General features: G+C 38.6%; 1 protein-coding gene across 1 annotated transcript; it reads left to right on the top strand.

Moving 5' to 3' along the window:
• Positions 1–1074: 1074 nt before the first annotated feature.
• Positions 1075–16576, top strand: ccdc69 (coiled-coil domain containing 69). Its single transcript, XM_053631022.1, has 9 exons — positions 1075–1449; positions 8029–8089; positions 9075–9253; positions 12093–12180; positions 12258–12331; positions 12501–12602; positions 12726–12845; positions 14491–14588; positions 15004–16576. Exons 1-9 carry the CDS (start codon positions 1402–1404, stop codon positions 15176–15178), a joined length of 945 nt encoding a protein of 314 aa, XP_053486997.1. The 5' UTR covers positions 1075–1401; the 3' UTR covers positions 15179–16576.
• Positions 16577–22250: the final 5674 nt, after the last annotated feature.

Below are 22250 nucleotides of genomic sequence, written 5' to 3'. Positions count from 1 at the left end.
AAATACGTTTGAGCTTCTCATGTCAACAGTCACTGACCTCATATGTAATTAGCTTGTATCTCTGGCTTATCAGAGTGTGAAAACAAACTGCTTTATGTCATTGCAATGGGGTTATTCCTGCACACAGCAGTGTAAAACATGATCTATCTGATGGCTTGTCACTTTGTTATTTCTTCCAATGGATGCAGGGTCTGCTGCTAAATGAGACTCTACAGCTGCTAGGCCTTGGAAAGTTCCTCTGCTCACACACAGCAACAACTGCGTTTTTATGTCAGATTAGAGCTGTCCACTATAAATAGACTGCGTTTTGACAAAAATGAAAGTGCTTCAGATTCCCTAGATGGCCCCGAGCAGAGGTAGGCTATCACACTGATCCTTAATATAAACCAAATAAGCAGGCCAAGAGGCCAGAAATAGATCATGGTATGATCAGGCAGAAGTACTGTGACCTATCATACTGTAACTTATTCCAGCATAGTGTGATCATTCTCATATGGTAGAGTTAAAACTCATAAAAAAAGATGGCCATTTATGCAGTTTAATGTATTGATCACATTTAATAAATGAAAACCCTATGTTTGTAAATTCTTCAATAAATGTGTATATGCACCGCCAATGGATTTCAAAGTGCGGTCCATGCTTTATTTATTTTGTTAAAGTATATTTTTATAGAAGGATTCACATTCCCACTTACAATTAAATTCAACGTGAACCAAACTGCAATTTTAATGAAATTATATAACGTTTATATGATACATTTCTGTGTGGAAATAAACCGAAATTATATATATATATATATATATATATATATATATATATATATATATATATATATATATATATATATGATACATATTATTATATGTATTGTGGTTTATACGTGATTATACGTGGCTAATATTTTAATTGATTTATATTCAGAAATCTGTGCTTTTGTAAGTTCTTAGTTTTAGTATTCTAAGGTAATATCAAGTAAGTATGCTTGTGTGCGGAAACATTAGTAAATAACGTTCAACTTAAAGTGAACCAACCCTGATACAGCTTCATGTTAAATTTTTGTTATGACCAACTATAACGGTAATTACGGTAAAATTCAAATCTCACAAGCGCTTTCGGCGTTTTCAAATAACTTTTTGAAATAAAGTTTCTGTATCTTACTAGGTTGGTTGTTTTGTTCCAATAGCCATACGGTAGTTTGTTAGGCTACTTCCGGTTGTGTTGCTGCTTTATTAGACTAATGCTGGTGTTTAAAGCGTGACGCGTCGCCGCCCCGCGCGTGCACTGCTGAGTGAGGAGGTGAGCTCGTGCTGTTGCATTATTTTGATCGCGAGGTTAATCAGTCGGGCGGCTTTCTGTCTCTCTCTCTCGCCTCACTCAAAGCACAGAGGCGGCAAGAAAGGCATGGGCTGTCACAATAGCAAAGTGTGTGTCCACGTCCGCCGTAAAAAGGTACGTTTCAAAAAGATAACCTTTCCAACGTTTTCAGTTTGGTTTCAGAGTAAAAGTTTGAATGAAGATCTGAGTTGAGTGCGCGCTCACAGAGAAGAGCACGCGAACCTGGAAATGACTTCTTGTTACTCCTCAAGCTGCTGATTTGCTTCCTCTCTCAAAAGAAAAGATGTCGGGTTTGACAGTTTGTGTGGAAATTTCCGGTTTCAAATTTTCAAGCGACCTCGAATTGTGGATCTTTTATAATTAGAAACACATGCTGTGGGTACAGACTCGGAGTTAGACGACGGAATGTTTTTGTCTGGTGTCTAATAATCGGCTTTGTGCTTAAGCACAGAAATTAGGTTTTGATGCTGGGCTAAATAATTTCCGCTCAAAGCTGCATAACAATATACTTTTGCTTGGTGCACCATTTACGAGGCTATTTAAACATCTTGCAGTTTATAAAAAAAAATTGTAACAGCACAACTACAAGTGCTGGCCCAGAAATACTAACCCCAGTTTTTCCACACTTGCCCTTTTGTGTTTTCTTTTGAGCAGAAATCATGTTGGTGCTCTTACAATCTACATCCTGCACAAACTTTCTTAATGAAAACCAGAGGTGAATGTTCTTAAGCGTTATGTTGCATTTACTCATCCCTGCCATCCTTCATCAAAGGTTCAGGAAGGGCTTGATTGATGATGATATCCAAGATTGATCTGGGATTTGTGTAAGATCTGCTCTCTGTTTCCAAATCTGTACAAGTTCTAACGTGATCTGCAAACAAACCAACCTGAAGAGTTCATCATGTTTGTGTGCGTTACAGAGTCTTCATTCTCTCTGTCCTTTAAGGGTTTATTCATTTGTCTGACACAAATTGGGCTAGTTTTAATCTAAGCCCAGAAAACCAGCTCTGTGTATTGTGGTGTGTGTGGTTGATGTAAAGATTCCTCCTAGTATTTAAGCGCTGACTTGATTAAGACAAATAGCACTTGCCCATGAAGCATAACACGTCATGGATGAGGTTTAATCTGTCCAGAAATCCAAACTTAAAGACAAACTCACCAAACAGGCCATGCTTTGAAATATTTACAAGGCGGGTGTATGTGGTTGACATGGCCAACTGGAGAAGTGTGAAAGTCTCCATAGCCCAAGCAAGGAAGCATTAGAGAAGCCCTCTGGCAGCTTCGTTCAGAACACCCCAAAAACAAGAAGTAATAAAGCCACACCAAGGGTTTGTCACTCCAGCCGGTCAACAAATGTGGCATGGTCTGTTGTTTTGAACTGGTTCAAGCAGTAAAAATCCCACGCATAAGGTCCTTTTGGTATATTCTGCAAACTATGTTTAATGTAGTAAGCAATGCAGTTGAAGTTTTCTGGATGTAATGACATAATCTAGGTTGTGGTTTTAGCTTTTACATGCTTGACTTGTTTCTGACAGATGGCTTCATGGAACACTTGAATCTGCTGACAGCCTTATCAAGGGTTCCTCTGTGGGTTTACTTCATTAAACGATTGCTTAATGAATGCTCCGCATCAGAGTTTGAATTCCACATGAACTAGTCTGTAAGCAGGAATTCTGGTATAGAAAGTAATGTGAGTCCAAGTGTACGTTTAAAAGCTGTACAGTGTAAAAACTGAGAAATGGGAGCTCAAGTTTTCCTCACCGAACTGTGCAAAGTTTTCTGTATGTGAGACATCTTGCATGGTGCAAGAACATTTTGGATCTTATCCATGCATATCTTTTTTTTTTTTAAAGCATTGCCACAAAATCTTCAAAACCTTAAATCACTTACGCACAGCAATGGCCTTGAGAAGTCTTAAACATTCACAGTTGGACCACACATTCTCGCAGATGACTGTGGGAGTGTTATAAAAGAGCCGCTGTATTTCAGTGTGTAAAGTATAATACATTTGAAAAAAATATTTAAAATATTGCATGGTAGTAAAATGAAGACCTTTTTGTGTCAGATCTGTCCAGTAGAGTACTATAACATATAGTATCTATATGTTGTGGTAATCATATTTTAAGAATTCTGCACTGAAAACCATTGTATTATATTGTAAGTTCCATTTTGTCCCATCTGTTCATGCCCATTTTGAGTAGATCTAAGAAAGCAAGACTCTTGTAGAAGTCTCTTCCCATGAAAAAATCCACTTTTATGTCGCATCACTTTTTGAATATTTGATTTAAAAACTCCCCTCACCTTCTAGAAACTGTCAATAACTTATCTACTTGGAGGAAATACTCTGAGTCCCATTCTTCATACACAGATTATTGCATTAGCTGGACTGGGTTGTTGTCGGACTGGTTACCAAGATAGAGATCTGTCAGCTCAGACAGGCTCAGGAGCAGGCTTATTCAACTTAAACAAGAATGAATTGCGCATTTCGAAAAAGCAGTTTTATCATGCGCATGACAAGTTAATCCTCATATTAAGAATTCTCATAGGTTGCTTAATTTATGCGCTTGTTTAAAGGAAACATGCCCATGATTTGAACAAGATTATAGTTTAGGGCCAGTTCATATGTCTGTGCTATGGATTTATGTCTATTGATAGACATTTTAACATTAAAGTGTTATGAAGGGCCTGTGAGACATGGTGTGATTTCCAGCAAAATCTTATGTGCAAGGAAAAAGAGGGCTTATTATTATTATTATTATTATTATTATTATTATTATTATTATTACCTAATTGCTGACTCATCTATTATCGTTTCAAGTCTTGATATACCTTTCCTTTCAGTGATATTCCCTGTCAGTACAGACAGGGTCAGTGGCAGTGCAGTGATTAAGATTTTGATCAGGAATGCAGTGAGTTCAAGTCCTCATTCCAGAGGCCGTCATGTCCTAGTAGCCGGAAAATAGTTATATAAATATTAACAACCAATAGATATGAGGTATATTAGAAATATCTCAGGCCTCTCGGCTCTTTCTAACTCCCCTGTGTGTTGGATTCCTGAAGTTGAATCTTTGCAGTAATTTAACATAAAATTTGTATTGGAGTTATTTCTACATTTGCTTCCTTATCAAGTCATTTGTGTAGCTTTTTTTGTGAAATATTTGTTACTTCAAGATGTTTTAGCTTTATTAAAGCTTCAAAATTTTGTTGCGCATGACTAATCCAGAATCCGTCCCTCCAGGATTTTTCAAAAGTACCCCAGATTTTCCGCAGATTTGGGCCAAGACACGTCATGTAACGTCATCACAACACGCATTCAGCCAAACCCCTCTTCGATTCTCATGCATCGAACATAAGTACAGCTAAATGGTCTCATTTACCAACAAACATCACTGCGAAAGACCATGCAAAACAAAGACCGTTCCTCAAAAAAAGGCACAAAAAATCTTTACAATTATCTTATTTATTTTTTAAACCTGCAGCAAAGTCAAGCATTTTTGGCCGCAGTAATCACAAAAAACTCATTGAAATCCTGTATGGACTGCAGAATACTGTAATCAAAGATCTGCATCAAATACATATTCCCTCATAGTATTTTTAGAAAGCTTTTTGATTTAGTCTATTGACTGCAAATACAGAACTGTGCATCTAGATTATGGGGGCGAGAAGAAAATATATAGGCCTCCACTGTGATCCAGTCTGAGTCTAGATGAAATGTTAACTATTGAGATGTTACTTTAAGAAATCATGGCTCTCAAGCAAGAGTGACAGCTGCTGATATGTGTAGAAATGTACTGATATTTGCAGTTTTATTTCATTTTCCCATTAAAAGGAGAATGAGTTGCATGTGTGAGACGTCTGAAAAAGTGTTCAAAGTATCGACGCATTATTTGAAAAAAAAAATCGATTTTAAAAATGTGTTGCCTGACTACATGATTACTCCAAGTGATCGAGTCGGGGAGCATTACATATTTTCCCTCAATAAATGCAAACTAGTTTGGGGGAAAATAGTCAGCAACTATTTTGTTTAACTCATCAGTAGTTCAGTCCATGTTCCTGTTTTATAAGCAACATGACTTTGTTCCAGCAGACTTTCCTCTTTGTGGCAGTAGGGGAGCACATGATATCAAACCATCACCAATAAAGTGTACAGAAAATGAGAATATATGAATGTTAGGAGACCATACCTGTAACATGAGATTAAAGAGCATTACTACATCTGGAATGGGATGCTCAACAAGCACACATTGGTATGATTATCACGTGTCCACAAACCTTAAGTATCCATCAGTAAGTGCAACGCCAGAGTATCACCTATGTATGGGGAAACTCTGGGTCTGACCCCTGTTTCCTAACAACCTGGGATATGTATTTGAATATATGACGCTCTACCCCTTACCCTTGCACTCAGACAGCATACTTGCATGTTAGGGCTTGGTTTTGTAGGGAGAACTGAAATGAGAAGCTGTATTTGCTTAGAATTTGAGTTTCAAAATAGCTGGCTTCTTAGGTTAAGCTCAAGGGTGGAGTTAACAATTGCATGGTAGACAAATGAACAGTGCAGCCTGTCTGCGACAAGCAGGTTATTTATCAGGGCTATTAGGTTTTTATTTATAGCAGCCTAGCAGACGAATAGGTTCAGTAGGCTGCTGAGAAAGTGGTCACCAGCATTTTTGTTCTCTTATCCAACAACCAGAGACAGAAAAAACCTTAAGCTTTGCTATTCCAAAAACAAACCAGTAGCTGCGTCTCTTTATAATGTGCTTTGCGTTGGTGTGACACGTGCGGACTAGTGTGCACTACTAATTTTGAAGCCGGTTGTCTGCTGCACTACATTCATTGTCTTAGTCTGGCTGGTGGTAGGAACTGTTTTTATTAGACAGATTTTTTTAGTTTGCATAGATGGTAGGCAAATCAGGAAAACAAGGGGTGTGGAAGCACTGACCAAACCAGGTTAAATAAAGTGCAATGCAAAACTATAAATTTCCCACTAGCACAACAGTCACCACCTATTTAAATATATCAAGAGCAAATGAAGAAGTGGCAGATATTACAGTTAATAGCCGAAACACTGACTAAGGACTTGCTGTGAGTTGGTTAATAAATTAATGATTGGTCTCCACCTGGATTGCAATTCTTGTTACGACTTGATAACTCTCGCTTATAAGTATTTCTGTGTATTTGTGAAACACTGGTTTTTAAGCCACCGTAAATTTTAACCGTGCATTGTAACACCCAGCCTAAAATCTCTAGGATTAGGGTTACTTGCACAGCTGCAAGCACATTTTTGATGCTTTACGTCTTCAATAAATGATGTAACACAGAAATTGCATGCATTATAACTGTATGCCTGACCAATTTTTGACTGATGCACAAGCAGTAATACTTGCAATCATATGTCTATATTCACTAGGTTTACATGGATAATCTGATATTAACCCAATTAAGACAATACTCGAAGAAATTACCATGTAAACAGCGATTATTGATTACCTTAATCTGGCGAAAGTCATTCTCGAAGTAAACACAAATCGAATTAAGACATGTGGAGTATTCCTAGTTTAGTCGCATTATCGAAGTACGTTATAGACATGTACATACCTTAATCACACTGTTAACATCATGTGGGAGTTTTCATTGCATTTTTTTCAGACAGGACATATACACACACGGCAGTGCTCAACTGTTTAACGGCAATCGAGAGGGCACGGCTGCGTCCAAAACGGCATACTTACCTACCATATAGCAGGCAAAATGCATGTATGTCGGCTGCTATATAATAGGTAAGTACGCGGTTTCGGACGCTTCAAGCAGTCATCTATTTGCACGTATAGCATGACAAATAATTAACTGCACTTGAAGCTTAATTAAAAATGAAACTAAAAAAAAATCAATTAATTGATGAGTGCTACAGGCTAAGCCTTGTATTTTTCATATAAAGACACTTATTTGCAGATAGGCGGTCATAGTGTTTATACTGCAGTAAGCTGGGAGGGTGGTTAGGTAACCAGATGGTATTTTCAGGTCTTCAAAGAATTAGTGGACGAAGGTGTTCATGTGCGGTCTTGAATACATGCAAAGTAAACTAATCAAATTAGGTTTGCTGTGTGTTGGATGTAACTACTGTATGGCTAATTATTCAACTTTCGTTTTCAGGTATTTGCTTAAATAATTTCTGAATATTGTTCAATTCTGTCAAACACCTTTACATTTTTTGGAATGGTTAAAGTCTGTAGTATCGATTTTGAAGTCGGGTACCAGCTGAATAAGTTTCCTACTGATCTGGACAACTAGGTCAAGTTCAGGCAGTTACGAGCTGTAGGTAACATGTTTAGATGCACAAGGGGCCAATAGATGACCAAAGACCAATATTGATGCCTCAAATGAGTATTCTAAAACAGACACTTAACACAAGAAATTAACATTTATGTTGGTGAATTTACTTTAGGGCACTTCCTAATGTCTAAGTTTTGTATGTGGTCCTGCTGTCCCTCAATATTTGATTCCATATCTATAGCGAGCTTGCTATGTATAATAAACTGAGCAGTGAATAGAAAAACCTTTCTAATGACACAAGGCACATCTTTTTACTATATAATTTGTCAAATGTTCATTGCACCCCTCCATTAAATTACTATCACTGTAAGCAAGCTTCATTGTTGTAAAGTCAGTCTTTTCTTTGTCTCCTCACTCAAGAAAAAACAAGCAAAGAATGAAACCCCTCTGAAGGAAATCAGCAGCGCACATGATGGAAGTGGTGAGTGGTTTCCTGTCCCTGAACTCACATCATATTAGCATGCTAATGGTCCTTTGATTGATTGAGGACAAAAACATGTTTTCACCCTTTAAGCATGTAGATGCTATACTTGTTGTATTAGTGTTAACAAAATTTTCAGTCCTTTAGGGATGCTGCTGGAAAAATAGTGATACCATAATGGCAAATTAGCACAAAGTTACGCTTCTTATAAAGTTAGTTTAGATTGTTTACCATAACCAAGGATATGTCATATAGATGTGGGGGTTTTGGGCATGAAGGAGGGTAGGTTACACTACCAGTAGCTTGGTGCCAAACTAACATTTTAAATCTATAAGGACTTGGCAGTCGAAGCTCTGACGTGATCAGACCCTCAGTGGTCTGAAGTGAGTTTCAAAGTTTTAACATTATGACTTGTACATGAGACTGCCTGACATAGGGATTAGTGTAAGGATTGTAGTAAAGACATGTGGTCATGGTAAGGATTTAAAGTACAGCACAACATTTAACAGGACAAAAAGCAAACTAGATCATGGTTTCACCAACTCCTGGGGAATCACTGCCCTACAGAGGTTCAAACTCGCAACACACCCGATCCATCAGAGAGAGGAGAGACTGAGACTTCTGAGCATCTGCACATGACTAAAGACAGAAGAATATAAATAGGAAACTCTGCAGGGCACGAGGTCCCTTTCACCATTAAGTGCTTTACACAGTTAAGAAACAACCCTGGATAGAAAAAAGAAAAACCTGTTGCCTCTGTGTATAGATGTCTCCTTTGTGTTCTGGAGCAACTCCAACTCTTCCTTAATACCTCAAAGTAACTCTCTGTATATTATGTAGTTCTTCATGGGACTAATGAAACATGTGAAACTCTGCACTACAATGTTCTAAAAACAGAATTGAGTAATGCAGAGACCAGTTTATTCTTTTGTGGTGCAGATTGTTAAGACCTGCTGTAGGTCACTACACTCTTGTTGCTTACCAGGAAAATCCCCATCTGAGGAGAAGGACTCTGGTCCAGAGTCACAGCTGGAAAAGTATGAGTGGCAGCTGAAAATCTTGGATGAGGTCCTAGCAGCTTCAGGAAGCGAAGAGCGAGACCAACTTCTGAAGGCTCATCAGCACGGGGACCTCTGTGTGCTAGTGCACACGATCACTGAGATGGTAAAGCGCTTTGAAATGTTTAGTCTTCTAGTTTATATACATGTGCCTACATTGAATTTATTGGTTGAGTGGAAAAGCCGTTTAGGATCCCTGCTGTTGTCTCTGGTCGCAGTCTGCAGAGAACCCTGAATGTCTTCTTTATATATGGAGGGAAGAACTCATGCAAATGAATAAGTCTAATGCTGAATTGTTTTTCTAGACGTATTTGGAAACAGTTAACATAACCCATGTGAAAACTGTCAAGCAAAAGTGAAGAAAATGAAAATAACATTAGTTTGAAAAAAAAATCATTAATCATTTTTTAAGATTTTGTGCACTGCAGAAATTATGTATAGCTCTGTACAAGCAGTGTTTCAGAAGGAATGTGTGTGTATGAAATGTCTCAAGTGATAAACTGATTGTTGGTATAGACGAGGGCTGCACAAAAAAGGGAGAAACAGTGTAGGGCAGCTAAGCTGTAAGATAATTTTTAAATGCCCCATGCACCCACCTGTAGTGAAGAACAGTTTTATCCTAAACAAATGTTTAATATTATACACTGAATTCCCAATTACTAAATAAGTGATGACTAAATATATGAAATAAATGAATGTCATGTGAGTCATGGCTGCATGTGCCATTTTGCTCAAAACCTGCCAGTGACACAAACATGGTGTTAATCAAGGCCGTTTTTGTCCAAGTGTGACTTATGAGTTGCTGTCAGCAGAAGAACAGAAACATTGCAATGACTAATAATTTAACCAGCCATTATGATTGCTAGTCTTTATCATATTATTTGGCTTTGAAAGGACATGCTTTGCTCTTGACAACATAATACGATTAAAGTTTTATATAAATAGTGGTTATTTATGCTCAGGGTTTAGGGTATTGTAGTACAAAGTTACTGCTTGCCCCTGAATATAAACCCGATCTTTCACAGACAAGTTGCTTCAAGTTGCAAGCAATTCAGACACAGAAAAGAACAAACAGGACAGGAGATGTCAGCCAGTTATATATTATGAAGCAAGACATGCCCTTTCCATTACACAGAGAGGGGTAAAAAGTAATTGGGAATAGTTCCCATTTTCTGTGTATTTGTTACCACTCCATCCTGTTTGGGGCAGGGAGCTTTGCCACATCTGTCTATCTTCTGACCAACAAAGCCAGACCTGTTCATTGAGCCTCTGTGGTCTTGCAAAGCTGGCTGTCTGCTTGCTCATACTCTGGAGAAAAGTGCTTGCATATACAAATTACTAATTACCAATGCATGAATCAAGTTCATTTGTTCTTTGTGCAGTTCTCTGCCAGCTATCATCATGTCTTCTACAAAATCACCTCCTGGATGCCAGCATTCATCTTCAGTCACTGAAGCTTCATCACTTCACATGTTTAATACTGGAGACCATCAGTGGTCCAGTCTTCTTCCTTTATAATTAATCTCTGGGTTGAGTGTGCGTGTCTGAGTTTTTCTGATCACTGCATAAATAAGGCACAACTTATCTTTTCCTTCATCCACCTCCCATGTTGCTCAGAGGATGGCTGCCTTTCTGACATCCTCTTCCTGGATAAAGACCCATTATCTGAAATCTTGACAGAACTGAACTATTGTACTTACTGGCAATATTATATACTTACTGGCAAAACTATACTTACAAGACCTCCTCTCTGCTGGAGCTATCAGTCATCCTTATGACCAGTCACCGCTGATGTAATTAACTCCGCTGATCACATTAACATAAGCCCCTGCAAATCCTGCAGATGTCGTCTTCTAACTACAGATTCTGTTCAACTTCTTGTGCATGCCTTCTAGACTCCTGCAGCTCTTTTCTTGCTGCCGCCGCTTCATATGCCATACCTCTGCAATGATTGAGCAAAAAGTTTTTAAGAGAGTCTATTTTTTTTTAAAAATCGAAGGCTTCTGTACGGCATTGTATACACACCCTGGTTCAGAATTATGCGCCTGGACATCAGCGCAAGTCTTCAACTGCAGGCATACGCTTGGTATGTCCGTTTCTGTCATGTACGCTTGTACTATAAGATCCCATTTCTTCAATGCCCTGGCCTCCTCAGTGGCTTCACCCTCAAGTCTGAACAGCCTTTTTATTCAGAACAGTGTTTTTATTCCTTTCTGTGAAGGTGTAAATATCTTCCCCTTAAAACAGCATGCAGAACACTTCATTTTTTTTCTGCAAATGCATTGCATAAATGTCTTTTTATATTATTATTATTTTTTTTTTATTATTTCTTGTTCTTTTAGTGACTGTCTTTGTAATGTCTGTGCACTTCGGTTTGAAGTTGTTGTTTTTTTTACCACCAACTAGACCACTCTAGCACTTGTACAAACTGGATAAGAGTGTCTGCTGAATGACTAAATGTAAATATCTGTTACATAACCTTGACATTTACTGTATGTTTTGTCCGCAGAGCTGGATTCAGTGTCTAATCCGTTGCATGTTTTGTCAGATACAATCTTGATTTATGTAGAGCAGGAAACCTTCTGGTGTTTTACAAGAAGTGTACAGAAATGCATGAGGTGTGTTCAATTATTCATTATAATAAGAAATCCAGGGAGCACTGTCATTTAAAAAAATACATTTAAGATGCATAGTTTATGTATCTTTCTGTAATATGTAGTGGGCCAGTGGTTTGAAGGCTTTTCTTTCGGTGCAGCTGAGTTCATTTATCACTGGTCAAAGCCACATCTTCCCCAAGAGCAGTGAGACATGAGCTGAAAGCCATATTTGTTTTCCAGCTTCTAAAAAAAACAAAAACTGAAGTAAACGTCTCTGCTTGACATATGTGAGGCTTGAAAGCATTGTGTATTTTTTACCATATGGTTTACACATTATCATGCCAACAGGTGAAGTCTGAGACAGCTGCTGAACTCGGTGCTGTTCATGAGAACCAGATGAAGAGTTCTACAGAACAGCACCAGAGAGAAGTGGAAGGTAACTAATCAGCAAGCATGCACTTTTCTACTTATGTACCCAGTATAAAATAAGGTACATGGTTTTTTCCCCCACAGAGATGAAAAACCTCCACAGTGAAGAGAAGAATGCTTTGCAGGAAACACACATAACAGTTGAAAGTGCTCTAAAGGTACCTCAGTTGTAAAATAAAACACTGTGCTCCTGGTTGTTTCTGTTTGCTCTTTATGAATTGTACATGGAAAGTAATTTAGAAACTGTGTCTTAGTATGAAGTGTTGCACATACCAGTGTGATGTTTGAGTGCTGTTTTGGTCTGCACTCTGTGTGAACTCTGAACAGGAGCAGATTGAGCAACTGACCACAGACCTGAAGCTGTTCACAGAGATAAAGCAGCGAGTAAAAGAGTCCATGCTGAAAAGAGACCTTCAAAGAAACATACAAGTAAATTTCATGATTTATAAATGGGACAGAAATTTTGTTTTTCCCAATAAATTTCATATGATTGTACAATGTATTCAGTAAGAATGCAACATTTTGCTTTGTATCTTGCCCTTTCTGTGTTAGACTCATGGCAGCCCGGGTGAATTCTGGGAGCAGGAACAGGAGAGTCTGCTAATTGTCATAGAGATGAAGAGCGAGCGTTTACAGGAGCAGGGAAACAAGCTGCGGCAGATGGAGGCCCTGGTATAAACTCCCACTCACCATTTTTGGTCAGAATGGAAACAGATGACCTCTTCCTCTTACACACTCAGACTGGATTTAAAGTTCCAGTTCACCAAAATGCAGTTTCAAAACAACAGCGCTGAAGCTCCCTGTTTAGGCTAAATTAAGCTTCTTTTATGTTTAACTCTTCAAACGCTAGACTTGCAAATGCAAAGAAATGAGAGAACAGTATTTTGGGGAGTTTTGATAAAAAATATTACAACCGTAGAAACATTGCATTATTTTATAATATTATATTATATTACTTATATGGACTCAGTGGGGGGGGGGGGCATGTTTGCCTCACACCTCCTGGGATGGGGGTTCGACTCCTGCCGCCACCGTGTGTGTGCGGAGTTTGCATGTTCTTCCTGTGCTTCAAGGGGTTCTTCTGGGTACTCCAGTTTCCTCCCCCAGTCCAAAGACGTGTGTTATAGGCTGATTGGCATTTACAAATTGTCTGTAAACTATGAATGTGTGTGTGCCCTCTGATGGGTTGGCATCCCCGCCTTGTGCTCCGAGTCCCCTGGGATAGGCTCCCCGTGACCCTGTGTAGAATAAATGGTACAGAAAATGGATATGGACTCTGATCAGTTTATTAGGCACATCTACCTTGTCTCTACACTCTGGCCATTTTGTCAGATACCCAAACCATATAGGTGCCCTTTTTAGTTATTTTGAATTACTGACTGTAGCTTTTCTATTGTCCTGTTTCCTACCCTCTACCTTATTCATCTGTGAAAAGGGACTGCCATTGGACCACTGACAACCAGTGGACAGTTTCAATTTCACACATGAAATACCATGCCACTGTCATGTCAGTGTTACTGCTGTGCTGAGAATGGTCTTCTACCTAAACGATATATATGATAGTCAGTGGCCCTGTGGTTGTCCTTTTCCATTAATCGATGAGGTGGAAGGTGACTGACCAAGTGAGCAAAGCTCTAAACAGACTGACTAGTAATTATGTATCTTCAACATTTACAGTGGTCTCAAGATGGAGCAGATAAAAATGCCATTATGTTTAGTATGCTGATCTGTGATTGACTGGGACGCCCATTCAGGATGTTTTCCCTCCTCATGCCAAGTATTCCTGGAATATTCTCTGTATGCTCATTGCAACCCTGACCAGGTTAAAGAGGTGATCGAATTAATACTTTAGTATGCCAGTACATTTAGCATCAATAAATGGCCTTGTTTTGGGGGGTTTTATAATGTATAATTCACCAAATCTGTATTGTGATGGGTTGGACAAAGTAATACTCCTGAACTGTGTTTCTTAATAATAGGCTTGCAGACTCGCACAGCCCAGTACAGTTTCAAGGTATTCCAGATGTGAAATTGGGCATCCCTACTCTAGAATGATCATTCATTCATTTATTAACTGCTTTATCATGGTCAGGCTTACAGTGGACCCTAACCTAGGACAACTGAGTTCATTGCACATTATACACACACACACGTACTTTAGGTGCAATTTAGAGTGACATCCACCTGTTTGTGGGAAGAAACTCCATGATGATTGGACATTCATCATCTAGTTTGGGGTTTTAAATCTACATCTCTATCTCTGTCAAGTTGTTTGTTCAACAAATACTCCTTGATCATGCCTATGTTGTTTTCTCAGGTTGAAAAGAATCTGGCATTGGAAGACCAGGTCCTTCAGGTTCTACAGCAGAATGAGGATCTCAGAGTTCGGATAGACAACTATCAAACACTAATACAGTAAGCAGTTTTAAGCCTCTCAAACTCCCATCAGCCATTTGTGTAAAATAATGAAGAAAATCATGCTCCAGTGTACTCTTTTACCCTCATTCTAATATTCCAATTATTTAAACACTTCCAACAAATGCTGTAAGATGCATAACTTCTCTAAATATACAGGTAGCCAAATGTCATGATGTAAAATGAGTTTTTACGACTATTACTATGACACTGCTAGAGAAAGTGAAAGAGAAATTATTGTGTTGTAACTTTTATGTAATACATTTCTTTATTTTCATAGAAATTGGTACTTTTTAAGATGTGATGGGACACTCATTTTGTTAACATGGAGAATGCTAGAAAATGATCTTGTACTTCCCCATAACCTTTTCACCTTTCTTATTCTTCTTAACTCTTGTATTTTCCCTTTTTTCAGCCAACTTTCAACGGAGCAGAATGAGCTGCAGGAGGCGCTGGAGAAGCAAACATTGCAGAGGCAAAAACTTGTTCAGGAGAAAGAGGAGTTGCTCTTTAAACTCCTCCATAGACGGGACTCCTGTTCATCTTTTCACATACCTGCCGTAGTGCCTGCTGAAGTTTCCCCAAGCTGACCTGGTCTCAGCTCCGCCATCTCACACACTGGACTCCACTCACCACAGCCTTCTGTGTTTAAACTCCAGAGTTAAGCAACCCGTGCCTCTCAGTTTTAGCTTGCTGCTGGTTTCTTTCCAAATAACTGTTTTAAGGAAACTGTGGTTTTTATGCCATACTGAAAGTGACTTATTACGTGAGTTTTGCATATACTCAACCAACATGTTACAGTTGAAATCAGTCTGACAGATTTTTCTTTGTATTTTAGTTTGTTTTATATATATATATATTTTTTATCTTAGTACCAGTAATATGTTTCATTTTGGAATAACAGTGGATCAATCTACATTTATACTGCATATGTGTTGTTATTGTACATCTGCAGTTTTCTGAGGAAATTTCAAATATTCCATTTTCCCCAACACACCTGATTCAACCCATGAAGGGTTTGGTAATGATTAGTTGGATGAGGTGTGTTGGTAGTAAAAACTCCATTGAGCAAGGCAGAGGATTATGAGGCACTGGAGTGAGAACCTATGCTTTGTTGATATGTTACTGGAAAATATATACCACAGTGTTATGGTTATACTTAGCATAATGTACCGGTTATTCCAGGAAACTGACATCAGATGATGTTTTCTGGGGGTTTTTTTCTCCCCCAGTGGTTCTTTTATGCCTTACAAAAGCCAAAGCACTTGTAAGTGTATTTTAAAGCAATAGGATTTTTTTCTGCTTTTTAGATGCACTGGCACTTTTGCAACAGTATTCATGTATATGTATGTATTTGTTTAAGGACAACTGTGGGCTTTTTTATAAGTTGTTGGCACATATAAGACCAGTTTGTTTGCATGCTTAGACTTGGAAGTTCATTACTGTAAATTCTGAGCGCATTGATCTTTTATTAATTGAACTAGCAAGTCACTGTTGTTTTGAGTCTTTTAGCGATTAGACTGTCAGCTAGGAGAAAATCTAACTTTACAACATGTGCAGAGCGGTGTTGGGCAGATGCTACAGGACCACTGCCTTTTAGATTCGCATTTAGATCTTGCTCAGAATGAAGGTGTGTATATTGTTCACTCGTTTTCTTCTTTGTGGCCCATTTTCATGTTCTGTTGTATGTTTACCTCTGAACAAGTGCCTTTTTTGCTAGGGCTTCACAAAGAACGGCTCAATAAAAGCTGCATCCGAGTTATTTGTTAAATGTTTTGGATTATTAGTGCACAGTGGTACACATAAACAGGTGCATTGGAGTGGACTGTGTTTTTGTTCTTCCAGAGCTGATGGAAAGAACTCGTGTCGATCGAACTTAAGTCTATTGAAAAGGACCTGAGTAGATTTGCGTGTCGGGAACTACAGCGCCACGATAATGCTATGTGACCAGTAGGGGGCAGAGCAGTGACGATGAAACTGACGCACATAACAAAAGGTGAAGATTCATTTTCTCTACTTGTGGATTGTGTGAAATGGCACATAATAGCGTTTTAGCGTTACAAAAATATATGATTAGCCTATCAGATGAGCTCGTCAATGATAACGTGTGTTTATGCCACGTTTTAGACTGATTAGAATCAGACACCAAGTGCATAGGCAGATCGTAATATTTCCGTTCTTCTGAAGTGTACCTGTATTTATATAAGAATACTATACTGAATCCCAGGGGGATTAAAGTCTTTATTTTGGCTACATGGTCTCTCACCCTAGAGGTCCCATGAGCTCATGTTGATGGTTAACAAGTGACCCTTTTAGCGCTGAGTCAAGTTACCCAGACGTGCACTTTCACTGTGGCCCATGCAGAGAGAATGATTAGTGCGGCTCTGTTCTTGCCAAATAAGAGCAGCAGAGAGAGGCTACGTGATTGACATCCTGATTGGTGATGTGTGTCCTGTTGTGGCCCCTTTTTTTCCTCCTCAGCCTCTCTGCTCACTTTGGGTTGGGGAACACGCTGTCTCTTCCCTCAATCTGCGGCCTTGTGGAACGGCTGAGCGGATGTAAGAGGATCACTTGCTCTATGGCTGTTTGACATGTTGGGACAATACCTGGCCAGGCACTGGGATAAGTGCAGGTCAGTCCCCTGCAGTGATGTCACACGGTTCCCAGAGCATTTAGCAGCCACCTGGGAGGATCTCCGTGGCCCGAGAGGAAGCATTTGAAAGGGATACGAAAGCAGCACAACACGCTTGCAGACCTGTAGTCAACACAGAGTCCTGTTACAGCCCCTTTCCTGCAAATAGAGGTGCTGACCCACCTGCACTTAACAGTTCATGCCAATAGTCTTCCAACAAGAAAAGGTGGATGAATTAAGTGTCCCAGCTTCTTTGAAATCTTTCCAGGAGGTCTTGGATTCTCTGAGCTTTTCAAGCAATTACGTGGTTGTGTGGGGGGGGTTTTTTTCGTTTTTTTTAAAAATGTATAATCTTTTAACTTGCATAGCAGGGTTGTGTTTTATAATAAACTGCTATTCCTTTATTTACTAAAACAGCCTTATTTCTGGAACTTGTTATAGCCTTAATTAACCATTTTTTTCACTTTTTAATCATTTTGTCATTCTGAAAAAAAAATCTGTAAAGATTATTAGAAATTAAATATGAACGTGATACTGGGGATAACCCTAAGATATCGTTAGATAACATCAACCTCATTTTCAAACTTAACAGAAAAATACACACACACAGACACACACACTTTGTGTGTGTGCGAGAGAGAGAGAGAGAGAGAGAGAGATGCGCGTTGGTGAGCGTGTCGTTCATAAAAATGGGCTACAGTTAAATTAAGTAGCAAAACAGCACATTTTAAATAAAAAAATAACTGATAAAAATAACAATTATGCTCTCGGTTAAAAAAAATAGTAATACGGTGCGACATTGCTGATTGGCAGTGTTGCTGATGTATTTTTTTAACTATTAAATAACTTGATAACTATTAAGTAAATATTTATAACTAAATATTTATTTATAACTAAATATTTAGACAAAAAAAGTTGAAAGTTATGTTCATTATTATTTTTTAAACAGACTTCCCCATCCAACATCTAACAAGTGAAAGGAGAACACCTATTGCAGTGAGGAAAATGATAGAGAGCCAGAACAATAATAATCACTATAATGCTAATACTAATACTGATGGGGTGATATTATCATTAATAATAATAATAATAATAATAATAATAATAATTCACGCAGTCTAGTCGCCTTTCCAGTCCGACAGAACTATCAGACAGACAGAACTACAGATAGACACATGAGAGAGCAGGCCTAGGTTTTTGTCATAACTAATGTTTTTAGTTTGAGGGGAGTACAGTTAGAAATGTGTGCAAGAATGTGTTGCATGTTATAATAAATCAACTTTCATCTAACGCAAACGTATTTTTTTTTACCTGAACTTGCCTTTGCATACATAAAATCGCTTTGTTAAATTTTTTAAAGTGGAAAATTGTAACAGTGATCAGGTGACCTAGTTGTGCATCGTTTTTTCCAAATGATGTGCTCATCTTGTTTGAATGATCGTTCGTCAATTAATCTGTGTATAGGCTACGTATTATTTTGTATACATGGGCGTTTGTTTATCCAACTAGGAAAACACGATTCAGCAGGTTTGTAAAGGCCTTACAGTTGGACTATCAACTGAATGAAAACGTTGTCTTCATTTTCTTTTCTTTTTTTTTTGTGCATACAGCTTAACAAAATCTGAAACTGTATGCTTTGTTGTTGAATTTAGGACGGTTTATTTGGTCGGCTGACAATTAAATGTGGACTGTTTCCTAGTATATTTACAAAACAACATGATTTTAGATCATGAGCCTAATAGCCCCTTTAGGAAACATCTAGAAATACACAATAATAAAAGCAACGAATAAATAAGTATTGTGACTTTACAATAAATAAATAAGCAGTCTTGTGAATTAGGATCCTCCTAATGGGTCACAAACGCTTCATAACATCTGCTAATGGATTTACAGTGTTGGTTTGGAGGCAAATATTCAGATGGCGGGAATGAGCGGGGTTTTCTCTACTCACCTGAATTTCTCTCAGTCCCTCAGTGCATTATTAGGACGCTCCAGTCCTCTATCAGTGCACTGCTCTGTAATGGAAGGCATGTTCATTAAAGGCGCTGGAAAATAACGTGTTGCCATTACATATGCTCCCAGCCCGGCCGGGTTATGTGTGAAATGCGCTTCTTATTTATTTCAAATTCCATTTCATTGTCAAATCAATGTTCAGGGATTTTTTTAACGAATCTATTCAGAAACCCAACCTATTTCCATGTGCTATTTGAGACTTGTGAGGTGTTTCATGCCACTTAGGCTTAGAACAAAAAAGGTGAAAATTGCACCCTGGGGAAAACAGCTTTGATTAAAAGGTGTGGTTAACTACCCCCTCCCCCACCGCACCCCTCAACCCCTTATTTACCCGCCATGTTGTGCTCCGTGTAAGTCTGATCTTAATTTCATTTCAACAGCATGGTCCTCCCTTTTTATCTGCAAGATTTTTTAACATACTCTACCAAAACCCATTCACAGATAGAGTGAGTAAGTAAGATCAACTTTTGATTTTTATATATAGTCCATTTTAGCCTGTTCTAAAATGGTTAATTTGACTCACGGATTAGACTAAAACTAGCCAAATGTTTAGATATTATTTAGGCTACTGTTTGCTTTTTTATTTTATTTTATTTAAAGTACCTGAACATATAGGCTATAACCAAATGTAGGCGTAAACCAGCCCGATAACAGCAACACTCTGTATAGGCCTACAGATGGCCTGCCTCACACATACACTAACTCCAACCCATATACAAGCCAGCTGGATGCTTCTTCACTAATTGCTAATATTGTGTGAATAGTGAAAAACTATATGCTTGAAAACTGCAACAGCTATATCATATCTCTCTACCGTAGTCATATATCCAAGGATCATATGCCATTTTCAGGAACTGCCATAAGAAACCACAAGAGGTCTCTCTGTTACAGTTGAACATATGTTAGCAGTTGGACCGGTTCCTGTGGTTGCTTTCAAACAGATAACACTCTAAACTTCTATGGAAGAGCCACGCAGTCAAATTTGTCAGGAATAATAGCAGTGCTCAACCCTCCATTCAATAAATCAAGAGCCTGGAACATGCTGTGACGCTGCTGTAGCAAATCTGGTGAATAAAGTTATGAATCTCTATTTTCCTATAGGCTGCAAACTATTGTCATATCCAATCTTTCAAAGGAATACATTGCAGCTGCGGTGGGAAATTTTTGCCTGTCGATGTGTCAACATGTCTGTCATTTGTTTGTCAGCAGTGATGAAATTGTCAGTTGATGCCATAAATATGGCTATGATGGAATGGCATGGTACATTTGTTAGTGAATGAGTCATTTCACTCCATTTGATGGAGGTGCTGTAAGCTCTCCTCACACTCCTCCATATGCTTGATATGTCTCCGGTTGCCTGAGGGATATGGTGAGCTATGACATTTTTTGCATAGTTTCCATACAGGTGAAAACATGTGGAGGAAAGACATTAGTTAATGGTATAATGCCTGCAGGATTTTGTCCTTCAGTAACATGCATTCTTATTAGAAAAGTCTACCAGAAACTCTTTTGGCAAGCTCTAACAAAAGCTGAATTTTATGTTAGGCTGAAGGTCATTGTACTTGTTTTGTTTACATGTATCTTCAATTATAAACTTGCTTGTGCTCACTAAACAACTTGTATTCATGTCATATTAAAAGCTTCAGATTGCTGTTTTAGCCTTCTGGGTATGAGGGCACTGAGATGATTTAAAATCCCTTCCCCAGTGAGTGAGTCTATGCATACTGTGCTGAAATCCTCCACAGGCAAACTAATTACATGGATCAGGAACTCTGTGTGACTTATAAAACTGCCACCTGGGATCTTCATTCTAAGCTCTATACAGAGTCTAACACTGAACACACCAGGTTGCAGCATTTGAAGTGACCAGAAATGACAACAAAGAGGCTTACAGTAGAAAAGTGAAGATATCCAAAATTTACTGAGGAATTAACTGTACAGAGAAGATCTAGTAGCTTCATGTTGACATTCATATGTACAGTATGTGTACACAAGTCTGCTTTCTAATCCTGAACGTTACTGTGAATTTGGCACACATGGACTGGGCATGGAGTGGCTCATGATGTTGCGGCCTTGTGAGAAAAGACAGTTAATGAGTTGAGCTGCAACTCAACCATTGTGCCAAACATTAGCAAGTTCCACTCACAGCCCAGTTCTCTCTCTCTCCTTTCCACTCGCCAGTTTCTCTCAGCCTGTCCGCTCATGTCATCTCCCTGAAATAAAACAAATTAGAAGTCAGCCATCGATAAAGATTGTGCATGATCCCCCATCCCCCTCCCCTGGAAGAACCCTTAGCAAAAGCTTCCTGCCAAGATCCATCAAACTGTTAGCGCTTTCTATTACTCATCTTCCAGCCGAGCTCAGGGATTTATTTCAGCAGTTAAAGTCTCCAAATGTGTATTTGCATGTTTGTACAAATATGTTAATTAAATTCTGATTAACGTATGATTCAGATACTATTTGGATTTGATCACACATTTGCTTAAAAGTGGAAAATATTCTGTTGTACTTTTACTTAAAGTTGTTAAAAACCTGTGTGCAATTTATTGTAATTTGAAAGAAAAAAACAACAACAGTTTTTGGTTCATTTTGTTAATTCTGCTGACACAAGGCATGAGCATCAAATTGGATGCATGACCAAAAACAAACAACGTGTCACTATCAAAAGAGGAAAACAAACACAGAGGTGCACAAAGGTGTTTAAGACACTTAATTGTGCACACGAGGGAGTCGTTTGGGCTAGTTAAAGCATCTATTTAAGGGCTCCTCACCTTGAGGGACTGCACTGGAAACATACGCTACCACAGGAAGACCCCAGGGGCTGGGCAGCCTCCCCTCCTTCCAGCTCCTCTCCTCTAGACAAAAGAAGAGGCACCCTGCCTTGACACCTGTCAACACATTAGGTGTCAAGTAAGCTGGCTTTCAACCTGGACCAGCAGGTAACTGAAATCCTGCACTTGACAACACAGCTTTATGTCCCTGCCTCACCATGACAATTAGCAACTTGTGTCATCCAT

This window comes from Ictalurus furcatus, chromosome 8 (assembly GCF_023375685.1).
Source record: "Ictalurus furcatus strain D&B chromosome 8, Billie_1.0, whole genome shotgun sequence".
NCBI classification, from domain to species: domain Eukaryota; kingdom Metazoa; phylum Chordata; class Actinopteri; order Siluriformes; family Ictaluridae; genus Ictalurus; species Ictalurus furcatus.
Note: the sequence above shows the minus strand (reverse complement) of the source record. Positions and strands in the feature narration are given on the sequence as shown.

Coding starts and splice junctions, on each gene's coding strand:
- ccdc69 (XM_053631022.1), top strand. CDS start 1,402: ATGGGCTGTCACAATAGCAAAGTGTGTGTCCACGTCCGCCGTAAAAAG. Junction 9,254..12,092: donor TGCACACGATCACTGAGATG/GTAAAGCGCTTT, acceptor TCATGCCAACAG/GTGAAGTCTGAGACAGCTGC. Junction 14,589..15,003: donor AACTATCAAACACTAATACA/GTAAGCAGTTTT, acceptor CCCTTTTTTCAG/CCAACTTTCAACGGAGCAGA.